This window comes from Chelonia mydas, chromosome 5 (genome assembly GCF_015237465.2).
Source record: "Chelonia mydas isolate rCheMyd1 chromosome 5, rCheMyd1.pri.v2, whole genome shotgun sequence".
Classification (NCBI taxonomy): domain Eukaryota; kingdom Metazoa; phylum Chordata; order Testudines; family Cheloniidae; genus Chelonia; species Chelonia mydas.
The window spans coordinates 34,322,017-34,333,410 of NC_051245.2; the positions used below are offsets into that span (position 1 = coordinate 34,322,017).

The 11,394-nt window shown below is 44.9% G+C and overlaps 1 protein-coding gene across 9 annotated transcripts in view; it reads right to left on the reverse strand.

Annotated features, from left to right (window-relative positions):
- Window positions 1-11,394, reverse strand: part of SLC38A9 (solute carrier family 38 member 9) — an 80,794-nt gene that overhangs the window by 47,564 nt on the left and 21,836 nt on the right. For 6 of the 9 annotated variants that reach the window (XM_043546895.1, XM_007053869.4, XM_037902809.2 and 3 more), the window contains exons 3-5: window positions 1,022-1,154; window positions 262-383; window positions 64-127 (exon numbers count right to left, since the gene is read on the reverse strand). In XM_043546895.1, the coding sequence (XP_043402830.1) occupies window positions 64-127; window positions 262-383; window positions 1,022-1,154 (319 nt within the window). Of the gene's footprint in view, window positions 1-63; window positions 128-261; window positions 384-1,021; window positions 1,155-6,786; window positions 7,060-11,394 lie in introns of those variants that run through there. The other 3 variants (XM_043546896.1, XM_043546898.1, XM_043546899.1) reach the window with 3 other exon arrangements.

Genomic DNA, 11,394 nt, shown 5'->3' on the forward strand with positions numbered 1-11,394 from the left:
GAACAAAAGAACACTGCAAATTTTTTCCATGCAAATATTTTTTTGATTACACATTGATCTTACCTGTTTTATACCCCAGGGCATACTTAGTATAGATGTGCCCATCATTGTATTCCAGATCATAAATCTGAAGAACACAGAGAATTAAGGAGCATTGTTATTTCATGCCACCTTTTTAAAAACAAAGTTATTAAATTTACAATAGACAACTTCCAAAATAATGCAATTTTGGGCTACCATACAAGAAAGTACTTAACATACATGGTCACTATGCTGGAGTTTTTGCCATAACCATCCGTGCAACCATCGATTTTGAAAGCAGTTCCTAATGGACTGTACACATACATTTCTTCTGGAGCTGGAAGTACATGATCAGGAGCAATCTAATAGATGGATAAAACAAGATGTATTAGTAACAAAGAATTTCTGATGCTTCAATTATACTAAGTCGACTACTTACAATAAGCAAAACATGAAACTTTTAATGAAAAGTATATTTTCAAGCAAATCTGTTCTATTTTTAAAGAAAAATTAATGGCTGAATCATTCTTCTGTAGAAGAATACAGCGTTTGCTCCCATCCATATCATAATCCACCAACTACTTTATGAAAATATTTTTTCAGTGACAGGCTATACACAGAAAATGCCCTAATCAGGCTTGGATACCTAAATTTAGGTGCCTAGATTTCCATGTTGACAACTTAAATATGTATTTATTAAAGTTCTGTTGACCAAGTATTAAGACTAGGCCAATATTGTAAGACTCAGGATTGTTTGCATCTCTTAGTCATATTTTTCTCCACCTAAGCAGGCAGTTGTGACTTGTGGTTCTATGTAAACTCAAGCATGCTCAGCCAATAAGACCTCATTTAAAAGCAATCCTCAAGGTTTGTTTTAACTGGGGTTTTTCCTTTTTATTTTTCAGCTGTAAATTGCAGAAGTCAGGCACTTGCAATACCCACTACACCCTGCATGTCATGTCCGTTAATTAATGGCATCTTTAACCCATCTTTTCCTTACCAGTGCCCTATCTGAAGGAGAAGTGAGCTTGCTATAGTAATGAATCCGCTTATTCATTGCCGAGGCTTCATCTGTAACTCTTTGTGTGTCATCATTCACACTGACAATATTTGAAGGCTCTACGTGGAATGGCCTAAAGGGAAAAGGCACAACAAACAACCTTTATGAAACTGTTAACAGAAGAGAAATAAAACAGATATTCAGAAAATGATTTTGTATCACTCAAATAGATTGCAACTGCCTAATGCACTGCTTTCCTGCTGAAAGGAGAGAAAGAGCATACCACGAATGCAATATTTATCTCCTTAGATAATCCACATTAAAAGGGAATTGGGCCAAATTCTGATGTGTTGGGTTGCACCTAATTGAGAGCAGAATGGTGACCAGTATCTAATTAAAAAAATAACGGGTCAAATTGCATTGTGTTACATTAGCATAAGTCCAAAGCTCAATTAAGTTAATAGTTATTCTAGCTTTATACCAGAATTTGGCCCAGTATATTTTTAAAAAGTATATTTTTATTCCTCATTTACCTCACTGTTTCCCTTTGAATGGCATTTGATTAATCACTAGGAACATGATTCTCAGAACAAAAAAATCCCAATGGACAGATTATGGCCTATCCCTAAGCAGCCGTGCGGCAGCATACACAATACAGAATAATATCTCCACCTCTCCTTCTAGCATCGGATGTAGAGGTTCCATACCCAGTAGTTCCTCAAACACAGGCATGTAGGGAGTGGGTGGAGGGGGTAGGTATTGGGCTCAGTTCCTTCCCTGGACTGCTTCTACACTGTCCTTAATACAGGGCTACATTTACCAGAGACAGACAGACAGAATCTTACCCCAATTATGGTAAAGAAAAATGATACTTTCCACTTCTGAATCAAAGCAATATATAGACAGATTCTGAATGCTTTGTCAAGAACCCTTTATTTCTAAGTAGGTACAGGACTCTACTGGCGTAGTAAGACATTAGCCAAAGTCACATGAGGATTTATTCCTCAAGATAATAGAAATAAAAGTTGTATTACTTGCTCACAAACCTTACTAAATTTGTATTGCTTCCCTTCACCTGTGCTTTTATTGGCTAAACTCACTAAGATTTACAAACACAACAACATGCAGATTTATTCATTCACCTTACACACACTCAAAGAAAAAAGAAAAAAAAAAGTAAACCACAGCAAATTACAGATAACAACCAAAGCCACAGCTATTACAGATAACAGCAGCAGTAAAAACTGAGTCAGGAAGAAAATATTATTTTTCCTGCAGTAAGAACCAGATCTATTTGAATGTGTAGAGTCTGAGCCAAGACACATAAAAAGATGGTGGCCAGTTCCCTTTTACAGCAGCTCTCAATAACAGGATGATCTCTAAAGGGTTGCATGGTTTTCCACTCCGCCTTCATTCTGGGACACCATTTTCCCTGACCAAGTTCCCATCCTCCTCCCAGCTACAAAATTAAGCATCTATATCACACCACAAACTTGAATCAGGAGGTTAATACAGCCTGATCTGGAACTGCAATGCATCTCTGTGACTGGCTGCTAGGAGACGCCTGAGAGAGATGGAACTTGCTGCCCAAGCCATGATTCTCTCAGTATTCAGTTCAGTAATGCTCCCCACTCTTAACAGCACAAGACAGAAATGCATGTTTTTCTCTGAGCTGATGTAAGCAGACAGGAAAAGCATGGTACTTTGTAAAAGTCGCAAATAGTTTGTCCATCTGGAAGTATTAAAGGAAAGACAGACATTATTTCTAGATGAACTTCTATAGTCTATACTTTATGTTATATTTTGTTCATACTCCCTCCCTCTTGAAAAAAAAATTGTTTAATACACTAGATCCTTTCCCATATCTTAATTTTTTTCCCCCCATTTTTAAGTACTCCCAATCAAGATTTTTTTTTGGACTGTAAAGATATGAAGGGTGAAAACACTGGTTTTATTTTTATCTAGACCTGAGACATGGAGGTGAACCTCTATTGATTAAGAAAAAATAAATCCTAACTAAATATATTAGAACACAATCACAAAGTAAAACTGTTGCTGAATTTAGTTAAGTGTGGAAAATGAAGGGTTAACTAGTTCAACATAGGTACAGAAAGGACACATCTATGCACAGATCTCATTTCAAGGTGCACTCATTTTAGTTGGGACGTTATTGAAACTCTCTACATTTGGTCTCCCCCCCCACTTCTAATGTAAATAACTTTCAACAACAAAAGCAAGATTTATGAAGCTAAGGTTAAAGTTATTCATAGTAAAGGGATGAAACCCACAGTATTTTTTAAATGACCTGCATGAATAATGTGTTTCTCTTTCTTATTTGGGTTTTTGTCACATGCTGCTTTCCATATATGGGACATGGTAGCATGAGAGGTGTACATCTATTTATACCTTACTCAGACTGAACACACAGTATAAAGATCCAGTGAGGTCTAGCTTCTTCTTCCCCACCTGGAATTAATATTGTTGGCACATCGCCTCTATTGTTCCTGTGGGACAGCTACACTAAAGAGGTGAGGCTTACACCCCACTTCCATGTGGTAAGAGCTGTGGCAGTTATTGCCTCTTCTGGAGTGGCGCTCAATCATCTTTGACCAGCTGCCAGGAAAGCTCTCCCCTTCGCTATGTATCACTAACAGCACTATGTAGCTGTTGAGGGAGATCAGGTTCTGAGACATTCTTTTCAGCAGTTTGGGCCCACACTGTAGAGCACCTTACAGATGGAGACCAGAGATCGTTAATTTGAAGGAGTATTCTCTAGAGAGCAGGGCATCAGGGAGATGTGCTTTTGGTGGTGAGCACTGTATAGTTCATGTCACCAAGAGAGGGGTGTGAGCAATCTTCATAACTATTATAAGCAAAAAGAGTTCTTCACAATGAGTATGGAAGTAGCCTGGATTGATGAAGAGATAGTCCAGAAAAGTGTGATTTAGTAGCAGTTGAGAAAAAGACTATGGCTGTAGAGGAATATTTCAGGAATTTCTTGAGGTCTGCTTTTTCTTCCTCTTGTTTTGTGTCAATGTATTCGGGATTCCTTAACTCCCACTCCATTCTGTCACATCAAGGAATCATGATGATCTCAGGGAGCAATTGGAAAGAAGAGAGAAACAAGAGCAGGACATTGGTTTAGTCACCAGTGTGTCTATGGCAGGGGTGGGCAAATTACAGCCCGCAGGCCAAATCTGGCCCTTGAGCTCCTGCTGGGGAGCGGGGTCTCGGGCTTGCCATGCTCTGGCGCTCCAGCCGGGGCGCAGGATCAGGGGCCGCTCCATGCAGCTCCCAGAAGCAGTGGCATGGCCCCCCTATGGCTCCTATGCATAGGGGCAGCCAGGGGGCTCCACTTTGCACTCTGCCCCCACCCCAAGCACCACCCCAGAAACTCCCATTGGCTGGGACCTACCGGAGGTAAGCGCTGCCTGGAGCCTGCACCCCTAAGCCTCTCCCTGTGCCCCAAGCCCCAGCCCTGATCCCCCTCCCACCCTCCAAACCCCTCGATCCCAGCCTGGAGCACCCTCCTGCACCCCAATCCCCTCATCCCCAGCCCCACCCCAGAGCCCACACCCCCAGCCAGAGCCTGCACCCCTTCCCGCACCCCAACTCGGAGCCCCCTCCCGCCCTCCGAATCCCTCGGTCCCAGCTCAGAGAACCCTCCTACACCCCAAAATCCTCATCTCCAGCCCCACTCCAAGCCCACACCCCCAGCCGGAACCCTGCCCCAGCCCGGAGCCCCCTCCCGCACCCTTAACTCCTCATTTCTGGCACCACCCTGGAGCCCACACCCCCAACCACAGCCCTCATCCCCTCCTGTACCCCAATCCCAATTTTGTGAGCATCCATGGCCCACCCCACAATTTCTATTCCCATATGTGGCCCTTGGGCCAAAAAGTTTGCCCACCCCTGGTCTATGGTCTTGCTCAACATGTGGTTGTGGCTAGCAGTCATTGGCCTGTTGGTTGGGTGGGATTCTCAGAGGACACCAACTGGATCCATGAGCTTATGTGGGCAGACCACGATACCCTCTACCTACTGTGCCACTTTCTCCAAGCGGAAAAGTCCCCAATCTGTTCAGGACAGGGGAGTGATTTGTGTGTTCTCTACATCCAAACCCAGTCTGAAGATAAGGTCTAGAGCAAACCTGGGCATGTGGCAAAATTTGCAGATGATACAAAAATTACTAAAGATATTTAAGACCCAAGCAGACTGCGAAGAGCTACAAAAGGATCTCTCAAAACTGGGTGACTGGGCAACAAAATGGCAGATGAAATTTAATGTTGATAAATGCAAAGCAATGCACATTGGAAAACATAATTCCAACTATACATATAAAATGATGGGATCTAAATTAGCTGTTACCACTCAAGAAAGATCTTGGAGTCATTGTGAATAGTTCTCTGAAAACATCCACTCAATATACAGTGGCAATCAAAAAGCGACCAGAATGCTGGAAATCCCCTTGCTCCAACATTTCAGTTTTGTAATAATTTCATCATTAAATACTCTGGATATTAACTCAGCTGTGGAAATAACGAATCCCTTCCTGCAAAAAGAAAACACAGAGAAGAACCTTTTTGCTCAATTACATAGTCTATTATTTCTTTGCACTATGCACTTAGCTACACCTCTTCTGTGGTCAGAAGATTTTAGCCTTCAAAGATGTATATCCAGCATCTTTCACCATCTCTATGTATAAGAAAACTTTAAAAAGGGAAAAGAGAACCACTTCTGAAGAAAAGAAACTCCTTAACTCCCTTTCCCCATACTAATACGCTTTTCACTAGTGAAATTTGGAGAGGTTTATTTTTCATACTGACTGCTCCTGCATCTTCTCTCACCTTAACTTCTACCCTTTCATTCTTTTTAAACTCCCTGCCTTTTTCTCCCATTAGTTTCCCCTGTAGCAGAAGGCCAGGAACATCCACTACAGTGGTTTTCAAACACTTTTATATTGGAGGATTACTTCTAACACAAATGCCTTCAAGTATCATCCTCACAACTCCAAACATTCCTTAAGACAGTTACAGAATTTATTTATATAAATGTTATATTTAAAGAGTTTAAAAGGCAAAAACCTCACCCTAACTTTAGCTCAATAGGTACTGTTACTACAGCTGTATGGTGACATCCCAAAATTAAGGTCTCTACAAACTTACTATACTAAGATATACCAACAACCTGAGAATTACATAGTTAGCAAAAAGAAAAGGAGTGGCACCTTAGAAACTAACCAATTTATTTGAACATAAGCTTTCGTGAGCTACAGCTCACTTCATCGGATGCAAATCATTCATATGGAATAATAAGAAATTCTAAAGAAATAAAAAAGCAACAGTGTTGACTTTAATACGCTTGTATTGTTATTTAAAAATAATCTGTACTAGATTAACAAAAAAAGTACACTAGAACTGTAAATGATTTTTTCTTTAAGAGACATAGTTACATACCAGTAAAAAACTATTTTGTGCAATTCAACAACACAATTTAAACCAATAAATCCAACTGACCACCTTATAGTTTTTAAAAATCCATCCAAGACTACTCAGAATAATTAACAAGACCTATTAACTGGGCAAAGAGTCAACTATGAAACAAATATGAAACAATAACATCCCATAATATACAACAGACAAATACTAAACATAAAAACCTTTAAAAATACAACATTAAAACTAATCACAGGAAGACATAAACACAAGAAGGAAAGAATATTCTAAAACCAACCAACAACGGATAAACTAGAAAACACCACAAACCTGTTTCTGATCATGGTAGCCACAGGAACAGGACTAAAAAAAAAGCCTTCTGTTAGCACACCTGCGTTACTCTCTCTCACCCACTACTCTTAGCATAAGGCAGATCTTTCCTCTCCTACCTATGCCTCCTAAAACCAGACAGCCCACTTTGTGCTAGACAACACACCACCCACCCACAACTAGAAGAGGTTAAGATGGCCAGGCAGGCCAATTAACTTCACAGTCTGCACCTGGAGGAGGAGCCAAGGAGCAGGGAAGACTGAAAGCAGGCTCAGCTGGGCAGGAATAGGTGAGGCCTATAAAGCCAGGAAACTAGCAACAAACAAGGGCTCCTAGGAAAAGCTGCCATTGCTCCCTGGGAAGGGGACTTGGAGCTAGCCCACCCAGAACAAGGAGAGATACTAAAAGTTGCAGGAAGCAGGCTGTAGAAGAGGCAGAACTGATGGGTCAAGAGTCCCTGAACTGGAACCTGGAGTAGAGAATAGGCCTGAGTTCCCCTGCCAGATGCCAAGGGTGTAGCATCTCAGGCAAAGAATAGGAAGACTGCCTACAACTAATGAAGAAAGGACTTTGATATACCCTGGAAGTGGGGGAAATGGTAAGTGACATACTGTGGTCCCTAGGATGTGGCACTTTAGACCTTACTCAGGTGGGGTTGCCAGGTGTCCAAATTTCAACCAGACTGCTCAGTCAAAAAGGGACCCTGGTGGCTCTGGTCAGCACTGCTGACTGGCTCTTGCAGGACTGGTTGGTAGCACAGCAAGGCTAAGGCAGGCTCCTTGTTTGCTGTGGCTCCTGGAAGCAGTAACATATCCCTCTCTGGCCCCTATGCATAGGGGCAGCCAGGGGGTCTCTGCATGCTGCCCCTACCCCAAGCACTAGCTCTGTGGCTCCCACTGGCTGGGAACTATGGGCAGCGGATGGGGCAAGGGCAGTGGATAGGGCAGTGTGCAGAGTTGCCTGGCTATGCCCCTGTGTAGGTGCCAGAGGGGGAATTTGCCACTGTTTCTGGGAGTGGCCTGAGGTAATCACTGCCTAGAGCATGCACCCTTGCCCCCCCCCAGCCCTGATTTCCCCCTCCTGCCCTCTGAACCCCTCAATCCCAGCCTGGCATGCACTCCAAACCCTTCATCCTAAACTGCACCCCAGAGCCTGCAGCCAGAGCCCTCACACCCCCTGCACTCTAACCCCCTTAGTCCCAGCCTGGGGCACCTTCCTTCTTCCCTGCCCCCAGCCAGAACCCTCACACCCCCCTTGCTCCAGCTTGGTGACAATGAGCATGTGAGTGAGGGTGGGGCAGGCAAGTGAGCAACAGGTGGAGTGAGTGGGGGTGGGGTAAGGGTGTCTAGGTTTATGCAAGTAGAAAGTTGGCAACCCTAGACCTGAGAGAGATAGTGATGGTGTGCAACCACAGGAAGGAGCATTGACTTTGAGAGCTAATTGCCAGAGTGACTAGGAGGCCGTGCCATGCTAGTGGTGAGTGGAGCACCCCATCACAAACCCTTTCCAGGGACTGGAGACTCAGGCAAAGAAGACTATGCAAGGTGTGCATCCTTACTGGTGGCTATGCTGCTATATTCAGCAATCTTAAGTTTATGGTGGAGAGGAAAGTCTTTCCAAAGACAACAGTGCCATCTTTGGGTCTCTTATGCAAACTCTACCTCACAGACAGCTTGGTAGTTAGAAAGGCAGCAGAGCTGAAAAGCTCCATCTGGGTGATTGAGAGGCAGCAGGGGCACTGACTCTGCTTCTCTCAAAACTGCTTTTAGCTGAGGCAGGTCAGAGCAGCTGGCCTCGCTCTTCCCTTCTGCTCTAGCAACACTGGCCACTCTTGCAGAGGAAGGCAAGAAAGAAAGTGAGCCTTGTAATGGAAGCAGATATCACTAGATAGGCTACCTGTAAAAGCCCCATCTGTTTCAGAGGTGGCCAACCTGTGGCTCTGGAGCCACATGCTGCATATTAACTTCTGAAGAGTGGCTCCTTGTATCAGCACCAATGCTGGTGCTACGGGTGCCAACTTTTCAATGTGCCAGGGGGTGCTCACTACTCCACCCCTGGCTCTGCCACAGGCCCTGCCCCCTCCCCTGAGCCTGCTATGCCCTTGCTCCTCTCCTCCAGAGCCTCCTGCACACCATGAAACCGGTGCAGGGAGGGGGAGGTGCTGATTGCTGGGGCTGCGGGTGGGTGGGAGGTGTGGGGAAAGGGTAATTAGGGGAGGAGGGAGGAATGGGGCTGCTGATTTATTACTGTGGCTCTTTAGCAATGTACACTGGTAAATTCTGGCTCCTGCTCAGGTTGTCACCCTGATCTATTTCAAGGTGTAAGCAGCTAGTTCTGAGAGATGCTGAGTGTCTGCTCCTAGCACTTTTCTGTAGCTCTCTAACCAAAATCCTTTCCTTTGCTGCAGCTTACAGACTAGTCCCAAGTAAGGACAAGTAATCAAGAGAACCAGCTTAGGTATAGGTGCTGGGGATCCTGCTACACCCCTGGCTTGTAGTAATAACCCAAATACATGATTTCTGCTTTCAGCACCCCCACAATAAAAGTTGTTCCAGCACCCTTGGGCTGAGGCCAGCTAGGGAGATGGGGGGGCAGCCCTAAAGACAATGACCTACAGGATATGTCTCTGCTGCAGCTGGGAAGCGTGATTCACGGCACAGGTAGACTAACTTGTTAAAATGGCAGCATGGACATTGCAGCTTCGGCAGTGGTTCAGGCTAGCCACCTAAGCTTGGACCAGCAGTCAGGTGGCTTTAGAATCCGGCAGCTAGCCTCAGCTGCAGCCCACGCAATAACAGCCACATTGCTATTTTTTGCATGCTAGCTTGAGCTGAGCTTGTCTACCTGTACTGGGCATCACGCCTCCCAGCCAGTTGGCTAGTCATGGGTATGCTCACAAGTCAAGGAGGGAGCAAGCCTGCCATTACTATAGGCCCAGCTGTATGGGGGGGAAGTGCTGCCCCAAGAGGCCAAGCATGAAGCAGAAAATAGCAGGTTTGCACAGACAATGAGAAGGGAACAAAACAGGAAGGCAGGCGCAGGAAAAGCTTTAGTTTCTTTGTGGATGACAAAGGTCCAGCTCCTAGGCAGAGGTACACAAGTGGCTCCCCGCAGGCACTGCCCAAACCGACCAATGGGAGTGCAGAGCCGGTACTCAGGATGGGGGCTGCACGTGAGGCCCCATGGCCCCACCCTGCCGAGGAGCTGGACCTCCTACAGGCTGCTTCCAGGACGCAGTGTGGTGTCAGAGTAGGACTAGCCTGCCTTAGCCGGGCAGCACTGCCAATGGGACTTTTAATGTCCTGGTTGGCGGTGCTGACTGGGGCCGCTGCCACCTAGTTCCTTACATTCTGCGACCCAATACTGCGTCATGACCAGCAGTTTGAAAACCACCGGCTTAGATGATGAGTTGGGAGGGAGGAACTGGGCCTGGCTGGACAAAGACTAGGGCAAGGAGCTGGGGAGGGTTGGAAGAGAACTAGGAATGGCTGGGGAAGGAAACTGGGAGCAGGTGTAGACTGGGTGTGAGGGAGGGACTGGAACTTGGTGTCTGGAGTAGGAGATGAGAACTGTCTGTACAAGGAGACTAGGACATGACACCTGAGGAATAAAGATCAGGAATTTCTAAGTGAGGCGACTGAAACTGGAATAAGCCTAGGGTAGAGAAGTGATAGGACTGAGACAAGGAGTGGTTGGAGGGGAATAGGCAAAAGGGGTCAGGGTTGAGGGGGAAATGGGCAGAAGAGTCTGAGCCCACTAGAGCATGCTCCTCTCCATGTTCTAGAACAGAACCTAGGATTCTTGAGTCTCTCCATCCCTCTGCTATCAGCAAATATCAGTAAAACTGGTGGTGTTCCATCCCCCTCTAATGCTGCTCCATACAGAGGATGACAACCTATTACTGAAAAAAGAAAAGGGGTACTTGTGGCACCTTAGAGACTAACCAATTTATTTGATCATAAGCTTTTGAATGCATCCGATTAAGTGAGCTGTAGCTCAAAAGCTTATGCTCAAATAAATTGGTTAGTCTCTAAGGTGCCACAAGTACTCCTTTTCTTTTTGCAAAAACAGACTAACATGGCTGCTACTCTGAAACCTATTACTGCTATCAGTTACTCTGTTAGCCCAAGTGGCAGAGGTCTGTGTGGTGGATCTAAAGATTCTGACCCTGCTGCTGACCATGTGAGTGTGAATATGATGCCATATAATGCAATTTGTTTTTTTAGTTTGCACTTTTAAGGACATAGGAAATTATACACATTCTATGCTAAAAGAATATTACTAAGGTTGCAAAGTCAAGCACTCAAAAGTTAGGAAATGCCAGAATTAATGCTCTCTGTGCATCCTTAATTCAGCCCCACTTGTGTGTATGGATTATGACAGTTTAATTACATGATCACATACTCCCCCCTTGCCTCCCTCCATAGGATCCCTGCCCTAGGCTTCTCATCCTGGTCTCCTTGATTGTACTAATCTCACCCCTCCAGCTCCCTGTCCAAGTCCTACTCCACACATTTCCAGTCCCAATCTACTTGACCAGCCAGTTCCAGTTCTCCCTGCCCTTAGTTCCTATCTGATATGTCTCTGGCCCCACCACTGACATCCCAT